The sequence below is a fragment of the Nesoenas mayeri genome, assembly GCF_963082525.1.
Source record: "Nesoenas mayeri genome assembly, chromosome: 8".
NCBI lineage: Eukaryota > Metazoa > Chordata > Aves > Columbiformes > Columbidae > Nesoenas > Nesoenas mayeri.
In genome coordinates this window covers 19773662-19796311 of record NC_137554.1, presented here as the reverse complement: position 1 = coordinate 19796311, position 22650 = coordinate 19773662, and the positions used below count along the sequence as shown (strand labels likewise).

The window sequence follows — 22650 nt, the reverse complement described above, 5'->3', positions numbered from 1 at the left end:
TGTTCCCCAAAGGAGCCTGAGGATTCTCCTACCTGCCTGGCTGGTTCAATTTGGCTTATTTAGATGCAACACAAGTTTTCACAAGCCCCTCATCCATCCCAGTTCAGGGAAGGAGGAGATGCATTTTCAAGTCTCAGCCTGAGCACCAGAGAACTCGACACAGCTGTGCCAGAGACACAGCAGAGCGCGTTGAACTTTGGCACAGATGTGCAACCTGAGGGAGAACATAGATGAAAGCCTCCCTGCAGTGTGTGCTTGCCAAGCCAGCTCTACTAGAAGATAAAAGAGCTATGCTCTTTGAATATTAAACTCTTAAAATGCCCCCAGCAGCTTTATCCCTGCTAGGAGTTGTAATTCAGCTACTGGCTCCATTCGAGTCCACAGTGAGAGCTGGAAACTGGCTGAGTGAGTGCTGGCAGAGCCCAAGGCTTTGGTGGCACCGCCCTGCTCAAAATACAGGAGCACAGCCATTTGTTCTCTAAGTGTTCAAGTCAAACTTCCCAAGTCTGAAAACACAGCACAGAGGAGCCATGATTCCCTGTTTTAGAGGCTGGAGAATCACACATCTTCATGCATCAGCTGCCTGTCAAGCCAAAGCCAGGGGCAGCTCCAGTGCCAGTGATGAGGGTCCTCCCAGCTGCAGGAACAGGAGCAGTCCCGAGAGGCAAGTGGGACCTGAAACGGCGAGCGAAACCACCCCCCCATGAACCACTGCCTGACCCATGCTTGCCCATGACCTTTCTAAAAGCCACCAGAAAGCCCTGACTCCAGAGTCCTGGGCAAGTGAGAGCTCTTATTCAAAGCATCTCAAGAAGGCTCCATCCCAGTCCCTCCCAGTATACCCGGCTGCTGGCTACCGCCCTCCTTCTCAGCTCACCAAGAGACGCAGAAACCTCCTGCTACACCCATGCGAGGCTGCTGCCAGCTCCCAGGCACGGCTCCCTCGCGTGGAGCTAAGTGGTGGGGTTCCTGTGCTGCTGAGCCCTGGCAAAGAACACCCTCGATCCCCAAAAGCTCCCTCCTGACCCAGACTGCAGAGGCCCCAACAAGCCCTTTCCAGGGCTCTGAACAGCTATTCAACAGCAGTGATCTGCTTGTAATCTTGTCCTTACACTCCAGTAGCCAGGAAGGTAAGAGAAAACAACGGCATGCAGACATCGGGCACATACTCTTTATTCGGGGGATAAAAATTGCTTATACATTTTGCAGAAACTATTTTCATAAAAGACTTTTATAAAAAATGTAAAAATAAGCAAATATTTTCCATTATTAATATAGGAAAATGCTGCTGTGTGAATGGTTACTCTACAACTTATGAGATAAAATACCACCTTAAGGAGATATTATCTTTACAAGTAGTTAAAAAAAAAAAAGGCAGAGGGCCATCATATTAACATGCCAGGCCAAAACTGGCTTCATTCCACAGAAAGCACTCATCTTGTAAAAGGTAGCCACATATATAAAAAGGCACTTGGTTATTTGGGGCTAACAGTGAAAAGCCCTTTGTTTCTTTAGCATCAATATGTAGCAACACTTCATTATTTGCAGTGAAACTTGTACCTGGACAGATCTCCAGGAGCTTGTGGGCCCTGGCCTGGAGATCTGAGTCAGTTGCAGCAAAACTTCACAGGACACGCTGCGGCGAGCATGCCGGGAACGCTGCATTGCGTCCTAAAAAGCAGTTAACTTCAGAATTAAAAACTTCAGCCCAAAACAATGGCCCCGGGAAACAGCTCCTCCTGAGGCCCTGCCTTCATGTACCATTGAGTTAAATCGAAAGAAAAAGCTTTTTACTCTTGATTAGAACAGAAAGAAAGATCAGAGAAAATACTGTACATGGTAGGATGCTGAGTGGCCGCTGCTCAGAGGGGAGCAGCCTCCTCTGTCCTTTGGTGGCAGTCGACAGCCCCGATGTCTTTGGAACGCGTGTCTGCAGGGTTCCCCCGAAGAGGTAGGAGCAAACCATCCCTAGAAATGTTCACTTCGGCTGCTGACTGGTTCAGAGCCCTTCAGGGAAGCATTACTCTCGCAGACAAAGAAGGAAGAATGGCTGCTTGTTCAAGGTCTGTGACAGCTGGCTTCTGTAACCCCCAAAATAGCGGAGGAGCTGCAGTACAAACGGCACTACCATCCCACAGGGCATGTGGGGCACCTCGGTTGAGAAACCTCAATACAGGCGAGAGCGGAGGACATCCTCAAAAGTGTTAACTAAACTGCATTAGGCAACAGTTTCTGAGCTATTTGGTCTGCTGCTTAAGTCCAGCTCCTGGCTTCAGGCACACTGCTGCTGGAAGCCTGCTGGGGAGTCAGTGCTGCAGACGGAGAGGGGAAGCCGAGGCAGCCCTGCCCCAGGGCTGGAGCGAAAGGGCCACTTTCAAAGGGCTGGATGCCGTTCCTGACACAGGAGGACACACACTGCAAACACGTAATGACATCCTCAACACTTGATAATACCATAAAGAGGCAGCATATGATACCTGGAAGACAGGAGACACAGCCACCCTTGGATGGAGGGGAGGGGAGTACTGTGCAAGAACGCTGGGAGCTTGTGCTATTAATACCAAGTTTTGAAACTCGTGCTCATCCCAAGAATTTCCCAAAAGGCCTGTGTCACCTGCAGGACATCTTTTCTGGCACGGGAGCCTGTGAAGGCGGTCACAGACACACATGGCCGGATCGGGGCACAGGGAGGGTAGTGTGTCAAAATAGTCAGGTGTGTCTTGGGGAAGACATACAACACGGGAGAGACGTGCCTACAGGCCACCACAGGGCAAAGACCAGGTCAGACCAGCGTTTTTAGTAAGAAAACAAAAAAATAAACAAAAAAGAAGAGTATATGTATATATAACCTCATAATACCTGGGGGTCAGGCAGTGAGAACTCTAAGGGGTGTTAGTGGGTCTGTACAAGACAAAAGCTCGTGAAGAGGAAAGGGTGAAGCTGTGTGACAGAATGTGTCACTTGACCTGCAGGTATTTTGGCAACTCCAGCTCAGTTGCTGAGCAAGAGCAGCCGTGGGAAGGAGGGGTCCAGGAACATGGGTGCAGCTCTGAGCTGTGTCAAGACAAGGCAACTTGAACTCAAGGAGAACTAGTAGAAGGTGCTTCAGAGATAGGTTATGTGGGTAACAAAAGAAATGACAAAATAAGGATACAAAGCTGGTTTTGGCTAAACTTCTGGAGAAACGACCATGAGATGCATTAAGCTGAAGAGCTGTCTCCCCAGAGACATGATGGAATATATTTAAAAGCAGACTGGAGAATCCAGTGCAGAGAGCAATCACACCAAGGTGCACGGGGGTTGGTTAGAAGTGACCCAGCTGGTCTTCTCCATCACCAGCTTCTACAGTTCTCTGTTTAGCATAAAAGCATACAAGCCTACAGCGACCACAGTCCCTCCAAGGAAAGAACAGCCTGGGCTCAGGACTCTTGGATACTAAAATGGTTCTTCATTTCCATCCTGGAAGACCTTCATGAGTTCTGGAGTCCACTTTAATCGGGCTTCATTTTGGCCAGCCTTCAGGCGTACACCTGCATGTTGTTGCGCTGTTGCTCTGTCATGTGAGCAGCTGCTGGCCCGCGCTGGTTGTTACCAGGACTGGTTGCCACATCAGACCAGTCAGAGGCAGAGTGTGGGGAAGAGCTTGACCACTGGTCTGGAGATTCAGGTGATGGTGTCAGGTACGGGTGCTCCCCTTGTAAGTGCCGGTTGTGGCTAGGAGTCCGTTCTGTGGCTGAGGAGTAGCAGCTGTGCTGTGACGGAGGCGTGGGGTACTTGCCCATTGAGCTCTGGAACTGGTGGTAGGCTGGGAGAACCGTCTGAGCCACCTGCCCGTCCTGCTGAGGGATGGCAGCCATGGAGAAGGAGGCGCTGGGCAGCTGAGCTAAATCTGGGATCTGGTACATGGAGCCAAGAGGAGCAGCCATGTTCTGAGCACAGTTGGACTGGGCCTGCTGTGGCAGTGCTGGCTGGTTTATGCCACCCTTGGGAACCAGCTGGAAAGTCATGATGGGGGGCAGAGACTCCCTGGACACCCCCATGTGCTTCGTATCTGCTTGAACCAAACCGCTCTGCTGTGAAACGCTGGGGTGAGAATGCATCACCTGCGGCACCATGCCAAACATCTCGTACTGGGAGTCGTTCACCTCCATACGGTTCATCCACTCGGTGGAGACGTTGGCTTGCCGGAGCCTGCCGAGCCCGCTGTTTGGAGGGGTGGTTCTATGTTGGGAAAGCAGCTGGCTGACGGACGGGAGCACGGTGCTGGATCCACGTCCTAAGGGCTGCATCTCGTGGAGGTTGGAGAAGGACATAGTGTGTGCAGCCTGCACTGACGGAGCGGTGAGCAGCGAGCTGGGTGATGAGTGCAACACCCCCGGCGATGGCATCACAGGAGACGACGTTGGTTCAGATGCAAAAGCATGGGGTGATTCTAGGGAATCAACTGGTGACAGGGTCACTGAGCTCTCTGAAAACTGCCCTTTGCTCTCACTGAGGGACTTCTTTCTTCTCCTCTTCGCATCTTTGGTGAGGTTTGTGGGCATGATGCCTTTGGCATTCGGTTTTCGTGACTTCTTGCTTAACGAAGCATGCTTCAGATTGAGGAAGGACCTATTTGGGCCACAGATGACTGGGGAGAGGGCAGAGTTCAGCATGGCGCCTGGGTGCCCGGCCGGGCTGTGCGCCACATTGTACTCGTTGAGAAGCTGCACTATGTCGTGGTGCATGCGGTCCTGGGCCACATCTCTGGGCAGGCGGTCCATGTGGTCCGTGATGTCTCGATTGGCAAAATGGTCCAGCAAGATTTTTGCTGCTTCGAAACTGCCTTCCCGAGCAGCAAGGAAGAGCGGTGTCTCCTCCTGAAAACACAGAGAAGAGGTATTTTAGTGGCTTTTACTTACAGCTAATGCTCCCTTAGTGGTGCAGCAACAACTGGAAACATCATCTAACGCAGTGACACCTTAATTGCCTCCCAGAACAACCCACCTAGGGAGATGCTCATTGAAAAAGACAGATTACAGGAGATCATTTCATGCATGGCAGTGGAGCACACAGGCTAAACTGTATGCACCAAGAAGTGCACAGTTCTGCCACGGGTCCGTGGAAGAACTGTGAAAACACCTGGTGCCTTTCTCCCATTTTCCCCTGTCAGGGAAAGGTACAAAGGACTAAAACAGCCTAGTGAAGAACAGCAGCTAGTTGGCAGCTCTAAAATCCACTGAGCAACACATAATAGTCCAAAAAAACCCACAAACTCTAAGCAGGTGAAAGAAATTAAGGACCAAGCCACAGCAAAAACTAACAGTGAAGGTACAGGAGGTCTGCATACCACAGACTGTCTCTCAAACGGACCAGCTTCTACCCCATAGACACCTTGCATTGAGATCCATGGAAAGGTGACAGGATGTGACTACTGATGTGCCACCACATCTGGTTCCCTGCTAACCAGAATCCAGCTGCTTGACACTGGCAGCACTTCACCATGGTGCTCTCACACAGAACTGATTGCATATTGCAGGGGAGCATTGATGCTCAGGACCTGGCCACACAAGGAAGAGATCTGCTCTCCCACATCACAAATCCTACAGCACTAAAAGATATCCAGCACTTCGGGAGAATTCCAGTCACAGTCTGGGTTTGGAAGATCTGCACTGAGCACCCAGTTTAGAAAATGTGAACTTAGCCCAGCTCCAACAGCAGAGAGATCCCTTATGCTAGGAAGCACAGCCATGCTGACCACACCCAAACTGTACCTTGTTATCCTGCATGTCTCTGTTGGCTCCATTTTTCAGCAGCACTAGTGTTGCTTCCACGTTGTTGACAGCTGCAGCCCAGTGAAGAGCAGATTTACCTGCAGGGAAACCCCAAAACTTCAGTAACAAACTGAGGAGTTATTTTCTAAAGCACCAAGAGGGACAGAGTACACTGAGGGAAGAAAGCAACCGAAGGGCAGCTCACAGCACATGAACATGTCTGAAAGTCACATTTGCACTTCAGAAATCACCACACTGTGACATACCCCTATGTTACCAGGCTGCAATAGAACTTTCTACATGTGCTGGGGGATTTTTAAATTTTTTTTAACTATCCACAGAGCATCATGTCTGCAGTCAAGAAAATCCCAGTATATTCAACCCCATATTTCTTTTGCTTCTCTTCCAGGACAGTCTAACCAAGCCACTGTGCAGCAGCCTGCAGTCTACTACTGCTGGGAGAGCTTCAGCAGGATAGCCCAGGGTCTGATTTAGCCACAAAATTTATGAGCAGCCCACACTCCAGGACAGCAGAAACCCAACCCTTCTTGCTTGCACGATGGCAAATGTTTGTCCAGCCCAGTATGTTGTGTTCACATTACCGTGGTCATCTACGGCATTCACATCTGCCTGGCAATTAATTAGCTCGGCCACCATGCCTTCCACAGCCAGTCGTGCAGCCAGAATTAATGGGGTTGTTCCATCGTTCATCCGAGCATCCAAGTCCGTCACTCTGTTACGGATCAGGATCTGGACAAGAGGGGAAGACAGGTTTTTGCTATGGAGCAAAACTGAGCATTTGGCAGAAATTCAAGAGAAACTTTGTAATGAAAAAGCAGCCTGAGCACTGAAATGCAAAGACCCGGATAACAGGTGACAGAGGCAAATGGACCTAATGCATTCTGAGTTTTTCACACTATGAATACCTGAGGAAACTGGATGTAAAATAGTGTCACCTGGTCATCACACTGTGGAAAGCATGAGAGCAAGACTGCGAGTGAACAGAGTGCAGCTTGGACAGGATCATTTAATTAGAGCACTACTGCTCTAAAATGGGTTTTTCAGTTACTGTACCTGGAAGACACCCTGGGCATCAGCAGCTACAGCTGCATGCAGGGGAGTCCGTCCCATGTTGTCCCGTGCATTAGCATCCGCACCAGCATCCAGCAAACGTTTCGCAGCATCTGCTCTTGAATAACGGGCTGCTAAGTGCAGTGCCATCTCCCCGGTACGGTCTGTTTGCGCCTGCAGGTTGGCACCTTGGTAGATCAAATCTGTTATTATATTCGCTGAGGAGTCTTCTGCATCCTCATCATCCTCACTGATATCAGAGCTGCCCACACGCAGAGATGCCAACATAAGCGGAGTACATCCATCTGCAACAGAAGAGATGTTATCATAGCAACCTGATGGTGACAGCAAAGGAAAGGAAATCCTCACACAATCCTCTCTCCTTGAGCAGCCACAGCCAGAGACAACCCCTCCAGGCACCAACTCAAACATCGTATTTTATCATGAAGTCCAGAATTAGCAAGTTGTTTCCTTCCCGAGCAGAACTTTAATACCTTCTGCAACCTCAACAGAACTTAGGTACTCCTCAAATAAATAAGATCATTCTAAAACAAAAAACACTTGCTCCTAAAGTGGAAAACTTCCCCAAAATGTAAATGCTAGCTAAGCTCCTAGAGAGAAGCAACAGCTATAAAAACCAAAGGCTTCAGATTACTAAGTATAACTATTCACATGGATGTTCTAATCATATACCTGGAGAAAACAAACAATTGACAGAGAAAAATTACTGGACAAATAAGACAGTGATTACTGGTGGCATTTCTCAGACAGTAACCTGAAGAGAAATGCAGACAAAAGCCTTTGTATCTATTACAAAAAGTCTTCAATAAAGGACAGTGAAGTTGTGACAGTCAAGCACCTGAAGATGAAAACTGCCCCAGGATGAATACCTGAGCCAACCTCATATTGCTTTTAGTAACAAGCACAACCAGAGGCCTGAGCAGAGTGATCAAGCACACACTGTACTTTCACAGAAGGACACCACGTAGAAAGGGAACACAGAACAGGATCTGACCCAGAATCACTTACTGGTGTACCAGTAGCACCCTCCCCACACAAAATGCTCTGTTCCCCATGCACCATCACAGCACCAGCTGCCCACAGCTACACATTCCAGGAAGTCTCCCCACAGTCTGAGTGCTTCCAAAGACAATGAGCTCATGTCTCTCCACAAATCTCCAGTGATGGGACATCCACAAAGGATAAATGGAGGCTAGAAGCATTCATCCAACTGGGATCCTTCCACTGACACTGGAAGTAAAAAGGCTTCTCCAGGCCTCTAAGTTAACTTGAATCCCTTGGAAGAGACTACCTCTCCCTCTGTTGATCAGAGACGGTGGTCCAGGTAGACTAGTTACATCCTTATTTTTCACCCTTGTTAATAAAACATCCGCCTATTTTCATCAGTGTACCAATGGCCTAGTGCTTCAGTTTCAGCACACTCTGAACTACACAGCACATTCAATTACCTAAACCCAAAGATTCCAACAGCAGACATTAATGCTTGCTTACTGATTTTACTGCTTTACCCCCACACATTGTAGGCACCTGGAAAGCAAGAGGGACTGAGAACGCAGCAGGAATGAAACACTCTGTGCTAAGTGCTTGACTGGAGCCCTGAAAAGGCGAATACAAATTCTGCCTCTCAGGCACGACTCACTAGCTGGAACACAAGACAAACCTTTCAGCAACTGTTTGATTTATTCTGTGGACAAGCAGGGGAACTTCCTGGACCTTACAGACAGCAGCTTCCCTGGAGAAGGCTCCGGGGACACCTTATTATGGCTTTTCAGTACTTAAAAGTGGACTATAAGAGAGATGGGGACAGATTTTTTAGCAGGGCCTGCTGTGATAGGACAAGGGGTGATGTTTTTAAGCTAAAGGAGGGGAGATTTAGACTAGACATGAGGAAGAAATTTTTCACACTGAGGGTGGTGGAACACTGGCCCAGGTTGCCCAGAGAGGTGGCGGATGCCCCATCCCTGGAGACATCCCAGGCCAGGCTGGATGGGGCTCTGAGCAACCTGAGCTGGGTGAAGATGTCTCTGCTCATGGCAGGGGTTGGACTGGATGAGCTTTGAAGGTCCCTTTCAACTCAAACTGTTGTATGATTCACTGTCTGCACAACTCTGAATCTACAGTGCTCTATCTGCACTGAATGAAGTGTGCAAGCCTGCAGAGGGCAATACAGCAGAATTACGATTCTGAGCAGATAAACAAGGTGACGATCTCCTACTGAAAGCAATATACAGGGCTTTAACCCCCTGTTCCCATTCCCCAACTTGTGATCACCAGGCTTTCCTGACTCTCTCTAATTTAGAGCAGCCCCAAAACTTTCTAGAATCGATCATGCTAGGGCAGGGCCAGGTGCGGAGCAGGCGCAGTGATGGCGGCTGCGGCTCCAGGCCGGCAGCAGCAGCGTGCCCACCCCTCCTAGTGGCTCACAACCACAGGACATGCAGCCTCTCACCAAGCTACTTTCTCAGGATTTGTTGGATGGCGGCGAGCTGTTGACGTATGGTTCAGTTCCAAGATCCAGTCCCGTCTACAGACCCTCTTGCCTGTTCGTCCAAGGCTATGCCTCCCTTTTGTGCTTCTCCCTCCCACTGCTGGCTCTGCTTCCTTGTCCCAAATGAATGCTTCTCAGTATTCAAGTCAGGCTGTGGTTTCCTCCGTACTGCCCCGACACAAAGAGCAGAGAAACAGAGCACAGAAAGGAGCTTTCCTTTCCTCCAGCACCAGAACCCTGGGGAAAGGTCTTCCTTGCTCAGTCACTGTAATCCTGGATGGATCACACCCAGCTGCTCTACAGGGTCACAGCAATAGTATACATTAAATCCCTGGAAAAATTAGCTGCCACCCTCCCAAAAAGTCTCTCAAGGTACATGTAGCTCTTTTCAGAGCTTTGTAAGTTGGCCACACACCGGTAGTTTTATGAGGCTAGCAAAGAGCACATCCAGCTAGATGGTCACAATTAAGTGCTTGATGGACTACTACAGAAAAAGCCGTGGACACAATGTCTTTTTGCCTCCTTCCAGCTTGTTTTCTGAAATAGTTGGAAAGGAACCCAAAAGGATCCAGCTGGAGGCAGACACACAGCATGGAAAATTCCAGTCTGAACCACCAAACTTTGAGTAACTGAAAAAGAGGGGCATATAATAGGGACAGTTAATCAGTTTTAATTACAGGTGGTGTTACCAGTTATGCCTATAACTGCATTACCCTGGTTACACACTCACAATAACTCCAGTGAAAAGAATGTCCTCACCACTCTGGGGACACAGAGAAAGAACAGCAGGGGGAGACAAAGGTGACAGCGGAATTTTTGAAAAACTCCTCTGCTTGCTTCCTTTCAAGAAGACAGAGCCTGAGTAAATGTAAAACTTGGAGCAAGATGGTAAAGGCAGAAGTTCAACAGATAGGTACAACTGAAAGTCTCTAACACAGCGACAATATACTGAAAGCTGGGAGGTAGAGAACCCACCAGCAAAGTCTGTAGGTGATACTTCTGCAGGAGACTGGACCTCTTGGATCCCCTAAACTCGAGAGACTACAGAAGGTGCTGGATGAAGAGAGGGAACAACCCGTGGTGCACCGAGGCGTTTCGACTTGCCTCTCCTCTCTCCAGAAAAGTTCTCTACTGTTCTACCTGCCACCCGGACCTTTGGCCAGGATTTAACTCAGCTTCAGATGGCTCCAGCCCAAACACCCTTTGTAATTAGGGGCAGCCAAGCATTACTGGAGCATGAGCCATCTACTCTTCAGGAGACTTCTGCTGGACACAGAGATGAACTGCCTCTCAGAAGTGCCTGTTTCTTCTCCCTGCCTGCATAGGGCAGAGAAATAGCTACATCACCTGTGAGGAATCCTTCCCCTCCTTACTAACCCATTACTCCAACACTTCTCAGACTTTTTAAACTATTTCTCCCCTTGACGGTAACTTAGCTGCTTGCTTCTGATGCCACAGAGGGGGATATAGCTTATAGCAGCTTGCCACAAGCTTCACAGTCACATCTGAACGGCGAGAAAGCAACCTACGGTCACAATTATTCCATTGCTATTGTTGGACAAAGTTTTGAGTGAATGTGAAAATAAGCAGTCCGGATTCTTAAGAATGTTACAGCCTGCACTTGGAAAGCTTTTACCCTGCCACACAACTAGAAGCTTCAATAGGGGAAATAAAGAAAAGCTTAAATTTGGCAGACACTGATGGTTTATGTTCTCACACTCATTACACAGAAATCCCTCCTTCCCTGTGCTTTGCATTTAGGAGAGCTAACGGGTCAATGAGCAGAAAAGACAATAGAAAGGAACGGAGAGAATGGGTCCAGTCATCATTCAATTGCATGGAAATATTCCCACAAAAGCCAATAAAAAGCAATGACAGCAATATCATCAGAATCACTCTCTGCATATGAACAAGAGCCTAGCTTGTAGCTCTTCTGATCAGGATGAAGTTCTCGGCCAATTCTCTCCTCTCTGAAGACAGGAATCAGTTATTACCAGATGACCTACCCAGTCCTTTATCAGGTTACACAGCCTTAGTTCTACACTTATAAAATGCAGCAGAGCATTCTTACTGCATCCAGTCATTTGAGACTGAAAGAGAGCAAGGCTGCATGTATGTTAAAGAAGTCTCCTTTCAAGTTCACAGTTGGGTTACGAATTCAGTAAGTTGATCACTGTAAGCTGATACAAATCAGTGAATTAAAAAAAAAAAATCAGTAACAAGTAACAATCAGTTACAGTGCTTGCTGCATTGCTGCTCTGTTCCAGCACAGATGTCTCACACAGTGCTAACAAGGGTGGTCTGCCAAGGTCTGCCAGAAGTCATCTTATTCAGGAAAAGGCCACCCTTGCTTCCACCCCAGATAACAGACACCTTGAGTGTAAACTCTGCTAAGTTGGTCCTTAGCAAAGTCTGGTATAAATCTCTGCAGTGATCCGGCTGGAGAAGCTGGGGGTTATTTCCAGCACAACTATGCATTCCAAATTTCTGCCATAATGGCATTCTGACAATATCTTTTAGGCACGCATTGTTATAAAGGAGATCCTATAGCTGTAGTTCCTACAGGTGCTTGCTAAATGAACTCTTTTTTCTCCTGGTTACATGATATTCTATGTGCTACAGACCATAATCCAATCTCTCCAGTTTTCTTTCCTGGAGCATATGTGAGCTTCCCTCTAGTACTATAAAAATGGTGCTGGTGTTCCTGTATACTCCACATGATTTTTAAACGTTAGCAGTCCCAGCCGTTGCAGAGGTTGGTGGCTGGATCACAGAAGACAAGGACACGCTGAGTACTGACCTGGCCCTCTGACATTGACATCCAGAACATCCACTTCTTGATCTGCCTGAGGTGGTGTAAGGGCTAGTGACGTGCTCCCACAGACGTCTGCTGCCTCCAAGTGCTGCTGTGTCCACTGGCGCTGGTCAATCTGCTCATCACCTTCTGGGAGCAAGGCCTGGTCCTCAGCCTGAGCACAGGAAAGAAGCAGTTGCTTCAAAATGCTCATCAAATAGCCAAAGACACTGAAATTTCTTGGGGTTTTCTTAGTTTTGTTGAGTTTATTCACTTCTGTGTTTTGAGTTAATGATGGTCTCCATTTACCTCTGCTTGACATTCTCAGCTTTCACACTCCCACCATGTTATCAGGCCTGAACTGTAAGACATTACACCGCTGTTAACCTCTTCCCTTTCAGGCGGCAGGGCCTCAGTAGTGAGAGAACACTGGAACAGAAGTTACCTGGTTTCTCTGCTGGCTCATGGTGGCAGTGTTAACCTGAGGATTTGCTCCTCAGGTATCATTAGTTACATATTACAAATCCCTAAGCAAATGGAGGTTTTGAGCAAGGAGCATTACTCTGGAAGTTAATGCAGCTGTTTTCCTCACTATCAGTTTCAGGTGATAGTCAAGTCTTGGAGCTCCTTACCTTTGCTCTCTTTGGCTGAGGTCCACCATCACCTGCCCAGTGTTCAGTTGGTCCAGAATCTGCCAGGTTACCTTCTGGTATCTGGACTGACAGATTTCTAAAAAACAAGGAGAACAAGTCACTTTGCAGGTTGACCAGGTGCTACTGCTCCTACTTACACTAGCCTGTAGAGATCAAGGATGGGATGCTTGCATGTTTGGCAGCTTGCAAATGTAGAGACCAAGAAATTAGAAATCTCAGGCCCCAACAGTGGCATTAAATGCATTTACAACTGTAAACTTGGTTAATTCAGCGGAAAGCAAAAAGGGCATAAATGGGACTCTTCTTTTGAAGCTTTCCATTATTTCTGAGTCATGTCTTTAACACATTGAGCTAGATGTATTACAAGTTTCTTGTCACCTATTAACCTAAAAATGTCTCATCTATTCCAGGAGGAAATTATGCAAACAGTACTCAACAACTAAACAGTGTCAGAAAACCAAATATGACCAGGAGATCAGATTATCTACTAGCATTTTATCAATTACAGTTAATTAAAGTTCTTCTGTCCAAAACAGATGTATTAAAATTTAGAGAAACAGCCTAAGAAGTTCTATCTTAAAAGCCAGCTTTCTCTATGGAGATAAGTGCCTTTGATGAAAGATTTATACACCATGTTCTCAAAATCCTCTAGCACACTAATAAAAACACTGTCAGTGGCCTAAATGCAAACTTACTTGAGTCCAACAGCATCTTCCCCAACTGGCTCTCTGCGCTTATGATTACTAGGATCCCTGCGCAGAATAAAGCCCTCTGGGAGCCACAGCGAACCATGTTTGCGCTTACGCTTTGCCATCATCACACCCAAGAGAAGGATTAAGAGGATGATCAAAGCTGCCACAGCAAGTAGGTAGAGTAACTGGGTCTTTGGTGGTAACAAGGGTTCACCTAAAAAAATCCAGTTAAAATACAATGAGATTAGCAAAGTGGAGATGATGATCTTCCATCTACATACTTTATTTTTGCACTCAAGAGTCTTCCCCACAGTGAGTACATTGTCTCTACACTGTGATGTGTTTAGAGCAAAGGTTTGAGGAAGTTTAAGCCCTGCTGCAACTGTTGTAAGAATACATTCCATCTTTCTGGCTTCTCTTGATCTTGTTTCTCAAAATATTTTTTTAGAGCATATGACTGCTGAACAAGATCTTGCTCTTTCCTCAAGAGTCCTACTGGCTGAAGACAGCCACCCTGAATCAGTGCAGAGAGAATGGATCTACATAATTATATGAGCACGATCCAACTGGGAATAGTGATATCACCCATCTAGTATAAGATTGCAGCCAAGCCTCAGTTTGAGGGACGGAGAGTAGAAATTAAAGGGATTACATATTGCCAGAGGAGAAAACATCTGGCAGAGTGAGGAATACCCCCACGCTTTCTCTCTAATGGCACCTTTATCATTGAATTCATAGCTTAGAGACCAAGAATAGTTTTTAGTGCAGACAAGATTACTGAGTGTGTGGCACACTGCTGGAGCACATAACAGATCACTGTTTCTGTGGGTATTAAAACGTCTAGGTTCCAAACTTAAACGCCCTGTCTTACTAACCAGATGTCTCCTCAGAACAGAATAAGCATGTTGCACTTACATACTTCTAGAACTGAGGATGAACAAGCTAGCTCCCAGAAACCACACTGAACTGTGAGATATGTTCAGATGATGATCGATAATCTGAGCACGAATTTTGCAATGCCCAAGTTTGATTACTGCCTTCCTTCACAAGCAGTTTTCCCTCTGCAATTACTTACTTTGGACAGACACAAATGGATAGGGCAACATGCCCTTGATGGCCTGAGCAGCTAAGAGAGCCGCAGCAGCTTCTGTGTTCTGAAAGCATTGCTCCAAATCCTCTGCACACTGACGGTTGTCAATCTCCAGGAACACCCTGGTGCTGCAGAGACACAGTAAGAAGGCACAGAATTCAGTGACAGAAACTTTTGCCAAAGCACTAGGTGAAGCTGCAGCCTTTTAAGTGAATCTTGCCACCCCAGCACTGAATTCAGCCATTGCAATAGCTCTACATTTCCCCATAAAAAAACCAGACTACAGCTCTAGAAGGTCCAGAATGCCCCAGACACCTACAAGCAAGAACTACCAGGATAACAAGGCCAGAGGAACACAAAGGCATTCACTTACCCAATGACCTCTTGCCCTAGTTCTCTATGCTTGCGAATGACCACAAGCGATCGCCGACTCCGTGCTGCCGATCTCTCCCCGTAGTACGGGAACACCATGGGGTTTCCCTGAGAGTCCAGCTTGATTCTCAAATTGGTATGCAGGATGGTTCCCAAAGTGCGCAAGAAGCTGCGAACATCCTCCAGCAGCTCTTCGGGGGGCATCAAGACCACGATGATTAGGGTCCCTTCTGCCAACTTCTCAGCTTTGTCACCTGCACAGTCCAGACCGTCCCAGCCACACTCCTCACTGTTACAGCCCTGGTCACAGCGGCCATCTGCATAGTGATCTGCACAATACTTGTCATACCTAGAACAGCAAAAAGGGGTTATAGGCAGCATATAGGACATACACATTCTGTAAAATACAACTGCAGTCCAGGGGCCAAGGCCTTGCAGTATTCATAATTATTTGAAACAAAATGACACTCATATTCAGGATATAAGGAGAAGAAATACAAGCCTACGATAAGCTTGCAATCTGGTAGAGTGAGAGCAGGAAGCACAGAACACCCCAAGAACACACAGTTCAATTCTGGTACCAGCAGAAGAGAACTGCTCGTTCTGTTAACTAAGATAAAGCTATAACACCTACTGCCTCAGCAAGGGAAAATCATCACAGCAAACCTGTCGCATTTATCGTGAATAACTGAAGAGAAAGAAGTGCCATGGCAATCTAGAAAACACATTCGGAGGTAGCAAATACAGCTGGGATAAAAACAGAGGTATTGCTGGTATGGAGTAAAATTCATGATAGGAGGCAGTACTGTTAAAATCCAGTACAAGGTAAAATGTCTCCTATTTATATTTCCATAGAAAGCAGGGCACATCCAAACACATTACCACTGCTCAGGCTATCAACTTAGCTCATAGCATACACATTCCAGAACTTCTTCCCAACAACAGACAAAAAGTACACCAAGTAGCAGAAACTCCTCGATGCCAAACTTTCAGCATGAGCAAGGACCAGCAACAGAAACAACGGAAGAGACGGGAGCAGCGGGCACGAAGCATAACAGCTACTGAAAGTGCTAGCAGGAGATTAGAGACACAGAGAAACTGTTCTCAGGATCGAGCCTTACTTGCACGTTTTGCTGTTTTGCTGACATTCAAAGTTGTCAAACAGGCACTCGGGGGTGTTGCAGAACTCATCACACTCTCCATTGAAAAGCATCCAGCAGCGCAATGAAGAGGAGCAGTTGGCCCAAGGATCTTCTCCTGTCAGGGAGCAGTCGCCTCCATCCCACTGGCAGGCGTGGGTATTACAGTCTTCATCGCAATGGTGATCTCTTGCTCTTTCCGCACAATGGGAATCCAAACATCCTCGGGGCTCTGGGCTGAACGTTATAGGCTGTTCACACTGGCTGCCTTGGGTGTGAGCAGGGCACTGGCAGTAATAGTAAGGAGGCTGAGGATGAGGGTGGCAGCTTCCACCGTTCTGGCAGGGGCCACTGGCACAACCCAAGTTTGTCTGGCACTCCTCTCCCACAGACTGCTTGGGGCAATAGCACCGTGGACCAGAAGATGTCTGGATGCACTTCTCCCCCTTCTTGCATTTCACTTGTCCACAAGTACTGTGGCTGCTGAACTCACATTTTGCTCCAGAATAACCCTACAGAAAAAAAAAAAAGTCAAAACAACCAGGCTCACAAACTTATTCTTCAATGTTCTGAGGGTTGGAAGCAAGGTGTCACGTGCAAACTGTTTCTCTCCTCTCTAGCCTCATTGCAGGAGACATGATTTTCTGGAAATAGAAACTTACAAGGCTCTATTAAATTTTGAAATGGAATTAGAGCCATGAACAAGGGGAATCCTGCAGTAAGCACAGAGAACACATGACAGCAAAAAACTGTTGAAATGTAATGCTAGGTTTAAGACAGAAAAGCCAATTATCCTGCCTCAAGAGCAGAATTGTTTGGGTTAACAATAGGCAGTATCACTCTCTGAGGGCACCTGGAAGCCCTGCGTTTCCCAGCTGAGTAGACAAACTAAAGGATGTGAGTAAAGAGTGTCCAAGGACACAACTTTACAAGTAGTACAGAAAAGATAACCTTCGCCTATAGTGGAGCAGTGAAACTAATGAGACTGTACTAGAAAACTCTACAGCTGAGGCAGGCAGTTCAGGTTGAGCATACGGTGCTTACCGGAGGACACTGGCAGATGAACCCGTCCGGCATATTGCTGGCAACAGCACAGGTACCTCCGTTCTGACAAGGCTTCCGGGGACACACGTCTATTACACTCTCACAGTGACGACCTGAGATGTAGACACACAGGGAGAAGAGAGCAGAGAAACGTGAATGTGTATGTGCACATCAAAAAGCCAACGCTCCAACGAACAGCCAACCAGCCAAACGCTCCAGCGAGCCTGTCCCCTCAGCAGAGGTAGGGCACACCTCTCCAGATCATGCATGCTCTCTAAGTAGCTGCCTAAGGAGCTGTAGAGGAAGGCACAAGTCTAGAAGCCACAGAGGGTTATTTTGAGAGAGTCCACCTCGTCCACTTCCTCAAGAATATGTGCAACCCAGCATGAAGACAGAATTTGCCTGTCACCCCCCGCAAGTCATCCAGGCACAGGGGCTGAAGGTGCTACGCCACATTGATTTGCGGGTTCCTAAGACTTCTTTACTTTTTGGGAGATGGTCAATAAGTCCAAAGGAAAATCACACACTGACCATGAATGAACAACCCTCACGACTCGATGCAACATGAGTGAACAGGATAAGCAAGCAGACTGATCAGCTAGACAGCGAGGTCCTACCGCACTGAGTGGCATTTGCAACAGCTCCCAGAGTCCAACTCTGACACCAGACTTTAAAAAGATGAGGATGACTTAAGCATCACTCTGACCCCCTAGGAAACATGAATAGAAGTCTCCACATATTTGCAGCCAAGACTGAGTGCTTGCAGACAGGGCAGGATGGCTCATGGAGTTCTGGCACCCTCTCAGTCACAAACCACAGCAAAGCCACCCCGTCCCCTCCCATGCAGAAGCATCAATGTGGAATGCACAGAAGACAAACAGCTCCACCTCTGCGCCTAACATTTCCAGACAGATTTCATGTCTGGGACACAGCAGCAATCCCTGCTCCTCTGAGGGTGCAGCAGGTCTGCACTCCCCACACTGCAAGTTCCACCAATCCTTCCACGAGAGCCAAAAGCAACATGAGATGTAATTTATAAAAACAAGCTTAGCAGACGGGCTTAAATATAAACTGAAGACCTGCACCAGTGTCCCAGTAGCTAGTCCGGCTCTTCCTCTCTCATATGTCACCCTTTTAGGAACTTACTCTGTCAGTCTAGGTAATGCATTCAAAAACTGTTACGTGGATACTTAAGATATATGTCTCTGATTTCTTTGCATCTGACAATCATAAACTCAGTGGAAAATCACAGCATCTTTCAGTCTTAAGGAAAAAAAAAGGCAAAGACTATGGGTAAAGCATGCAGAGAACATCACTGGTAAGCACGGAAAGTGAAAGGTTTTAGCAGAGGAAAACTGAATATATAAGAAGTTAAACTGACACTGAAACTGTAAAGCTGAAAGTTAAGACACATCTGGAGACTATTAGCTGAAACTTATGCCCCGTGGGAGGCAGAAAGCAGAATAGCAGCAATACTAACAAAGGAGAGATCTAGAGAGAGTGAGACATAAGTTTGCAGTGTGAAATTCTTGCAAAGTTGTGATTCAAAGTTGGACTGTGGAAGGATCACATCACTAAGATAGGAATGTATAGACTGTCTATGCATACAGTATTCCATCCTGACCACATCACCAATGTAAGAAAGAATGGGAGTGAGGAGTAGAAAAAGACACTGATTTATAGAGAAAATTAATATGCTGCTTTGCAAAAGGAAAAGCCATGGGGAGACTGACATGAGAATGGTTACACTTCCAATATTAGAAATGTGAGATCATGAACGACAGAAAAGTATCACAGAAAAAAAACAACAACCTGGCAACCGAGTGCCTGAGGAGATTCCTTTAAGACAGCTCTAGAAGCCAAATTTCTCAGAAGGTTTAAAAGAAAGATTGGTTTAAAAAACTGAGACATGGTGTAGGGAAACAATCAGATATTGGGAAGTGACTAGACAGCAATACTGCTAGAAAGGACCATTTTTCAAGATCCTACTCTGAAATTGGAAGCATGTTTACAACTACTCACCAGTAAAAGCACTACGACAGATGCATGTATAATCATTTATCAGCTGAACACAGTCCAGGCTTCCACGAGGGTTACAAGGATTAGAGAGGCATTCGTTGATATCTCCCTCGCATCGCTCGCCTGCAAAGCCTGGCAGACAAAGGCAGCTGTAGCCCCCAATCTGGTCAATGCACTGCCCCCCGTTAAAGCAGCGGGGTACTCCCGACTCTGACACACAGTCATCGACGTTCTCCTCACAGAAACGGCCTGTCAAGACAGCAAAAAGCAACAGTTTGAGGATATAGTGTCATGGCCTCATTTCCTACACTGCCCATCAAGTTTTAAGGCCATGTCCCACACAGTCCCAGATGTAAACAGGTAAAGGTCTCAGTTTAATGCAATCCACACCCCGCGCAGCCAGCCAGCCTCGCATCAGACCTCGGGAGCATGTGGTTTAGACCCAGGCTGTTATTTAGCAGCTTTCATGCTTGACTTAAATTAAGGGCCTAATTAAAAACACGAAAACAAAACTGAACCAAAGAAGATGCACTCAATTTAGCCCTGCGATTGAACATCGCCAGAGAGCCCTGCGCTGCCCCTGCAAGGCTCTGAGCTTCCCACCATTCATTTAGCTTGGCAAAGAGCATCTGTGGCGACATCGTTAAAACATGCAACAACAAACCAACAGGAAAGCAGCTGTGATAAAACCCAGATTCCTGGCCAGCATGCCATTCCTGCAGATTGACTTCTGGGGACCTACACTAAACTCCTAACATTGGTTCAGGATGGCAGTTTCTCCCATCTCTTTGCGGGGTTCCCTTTCAAGAGATGATAAGTATACAAATATTTTTAAATTCCTTTCATTTAAAAAAAAAAAATTGTCTAAGCCAAAAATTAATTCATCTCAACAAATAAAAACTGAAGAATTACAAGCAATACATTCAGAACCTCTCAAAGGAGGATGGGTGCTTTAGTTCAACACAGAAATTCTGGCAATGCTGAAATTGGTACATAAATACATATTTTGACGTACAGACATAAGAAGCAACTTTTTTTTTTTTTTTTAATTGGAGGACCAAATTAAGAACAATACATGACGAATTGCTAATACAATGATTTACAAACAATAATCCAGGCTAAGAACATGTGCTGACAGCCACACTGAAGTGAATGAACTGGTAATGTGTACAGGCAGGAGTAAATATATTATTTTATAATTTTACTTAAATTTACTTTATCAACCAAGAATTTAGTTCTGTCCAACACACATCTGGAGATTTTGCCTACATTGAGAACGCACTTCAGAAAGCAAGTTCAGAGGCATATAAAATCTTTAACTGAATGGAGAAATAAGCTTAAGAAAAAAAATCAAATGAAAAAGCATTCCCTGATGGGTTAAAATGTGCAATCCTGAATATTTTCAAAAGTAGAACTCAGGGACCTCAGGTCAGATATAACAGGGAATGGAAGGTTGGGTTTCAAGAAACATGACATTAGACAGGCTGTGGAATCACACTTACTGAAAACCACCATTATGTAACTGTAGACTTTTGGTGTTTTTTTTAAACGCATTTAATAAAAGAGCTCAAATTTGCTGAAATAGTTTAAGCTAGCCTAGAGGCACTGAATTTCTTTTCCACAAAAGATTCCAGGATAGAGGACAAAGCAGCATCAAAATTTAAACAAGTAAAGGACATTGGAATTTATGCAAGAACTAAGCAAGTTTTCTGTGTATTTCATAGCATCTTAAGCAAAAAGAAACCCTGGATTTACTATAAGAAAACCGATATGGTTGGGAAAGACCTTAATGGTAATCTGGTCCATCTCCATTCCCAAAGATGGATCATACATTCCCAAATGACACTGTCTTGACCTATTCCTTTAAAAGAAAAGAAGCAAAAAAAGCAGTATTTATTTTTAAAGAGAAAATATGTATCTCAAGGGATTCAGTGCACTTTGGGAACATTCTTAAAAGAAAATAATGCATTCCCTTTAGACTCTGTGTCATGAAACCAGCAGTAAGAAGGAAAATTCACTCTTGTAACATTCACTTAATTGCTGAGCTTCATACCCCGAGTTCCTGGTGGACAGGAGCACTTGAAATGATTGACGAGGTCTATGCATGTTCCTCCATTCTGGCAGGGCTGGAACTGGCATTCGTCCACTTCATATTCGCAGTTGACACCCTGGTATCCAGGCACACACTGCCAGTATAAAAATAAGTGTGAATAATCTTCTTCTAACAGATACACTGGTAGACATCTGAGGAAGGCTAACCCAGATAAAACAAACCCTTGAAAGGGACAGCTTGTGACTGCCTTTGTAGCCACACAACCGCAAGTGATTTCAATGGCTGCTCAACCAGCCAGCTTAAGCCCACAACTTGAGCATGCGACTACTTAACAGCACACTGCGTGTTTGAATTTGAGTGACTTTATCCCTGCAAAATACAGCCATCAGATCCTGATACCCTTTAGCACTGAGACCAGCTTCGTAGTTTCGACTTAAGGTTTACGTAAAACTCATCCTCTCCTGGGTAAGTGCTTCCAAGGTGTTCCACCATTCTGAAAAGCTTAGAAAGGATGATATGCCATTACCTCATGGTTTGCACTGCTCTCTGCATCAGCCGTAGCAAACAGAGAGCAGTGGAAGGCATCTCCCACCCTAAGAAGCAAGGGATATTTTGCCCATCCAATAGGCAGAATACAACATTCCTCTAATGTATTCTACATATATTTTAATAAAAACCACACCTCTGGGAAAAAAAAAAATAAAATAAGAACTCTGTCTCCAAAGAGGCAAGGACTTCAAATGCCCATCAACCACACCTCCTTACGATCACACTTCTAATTCAGTTTTAAAAAGCCCCTCAGGAGCACTGCTTCTGCTACAGCTAAATCAAAAATCCCTCCCAAGTGCAGGTTGCTTTTATGCCATTCTTTGAAGCCATTGCACCACATGCACATGTTTCTGATTTATTCCAATTCCTTTGCACTACAACGTTCTAAGCGTTTAGACCTCTTCCTACTCGACCGTGTGCATTACCTCGCACTGGTATCCACCCAGGTGGTCCCGGCAGGTCGCACCGTTCTGGCAGGGGCTGGAGTCGCACTCATCCAGCTGCACCTCGCAGTAACTGCCTGTGTAGCCCACCTGGCACTGGCAGTGGTGTGTCTTCCCAACGTTGAAGCAACGACCAGAGTGCTGGCACAACTGGTCCACCGAGACTCCTAAAACAGAGTTAAATAAAGTAAGCAAACATGTAAAATGTACTTGCCGCCAGTGTCGGTAGCTCAGCCAGGAATGAATATGGCTAGATCCAACAAATTGAAAAGTTGAAACTCCAAAATTGAAGAGTTAGACTTTAAATTACAGTGGGTCAGAAACACAACTGGCTTCCAAATAAAGTCACTGCTTCGTCCCCTTTGGATCATCAGCATCAACACTGGCACAACATATTTGTACCGCTCTATTATTTTACCCCTGGCTGGTGAATACACATCTGAAGTACAACTGTTCAATGTTTGTACCT

General features: G+C 46.2%; 1 protein-coding gene across 1 annotated transcript in view; it reads right to left on the bottom strand.

The window, feature by feature from the left end:
* Positions 1-3518: 3518 nt before the first annotated feature.
* Positions 3519-22650, bottom strand: part of NOTCH2 (notch receptor 2) — a gene marked incomplete at both ends in the record, with an annotated part of 83634 nt that continues 64502 nt past the window's right edge. Inside the window, 14 exons of the mRNA XM_080349262.1 lie at positions 3519-4859; positions 5754-5851; positions 6356-6503; positions 6828-7129; positions 12134-12302; positions 12760-12856; positions 13476-13686; positions 14548-14690; positions 14936-15283; positions 16056-16585; positions 17118-17230; positions 19140-19385; positions 21190-21322; positions 22164-22348. Coding sequence (XP_080205388.1) covers positions 3519-4859; positions 5754-5851; positions 6356-6503; positions 6828-7129; positions 12134-12302; positions 12760-12856; positions 13476-13686; positions 14548-14690; positions 14936-15283; positions 16056-16585; positions 17118-17230; positions 19140-19385; positions 21190-21322; positions 22164-22348 — 4064 coding nt within the window. The remainder of the gene's footprint in view (positions 4860-5753; positions 5852-6355; positions 6504-6827; positions 7130-12133; positions 12303-12759; positions 12857-13475; positions 13687-14547; positions 14691-14935; positions 15284-16055; positions 16586-17117; positions 17231-19139; positions 19386-21189; positions 21323-22163; positions 22349-22650) is intronic.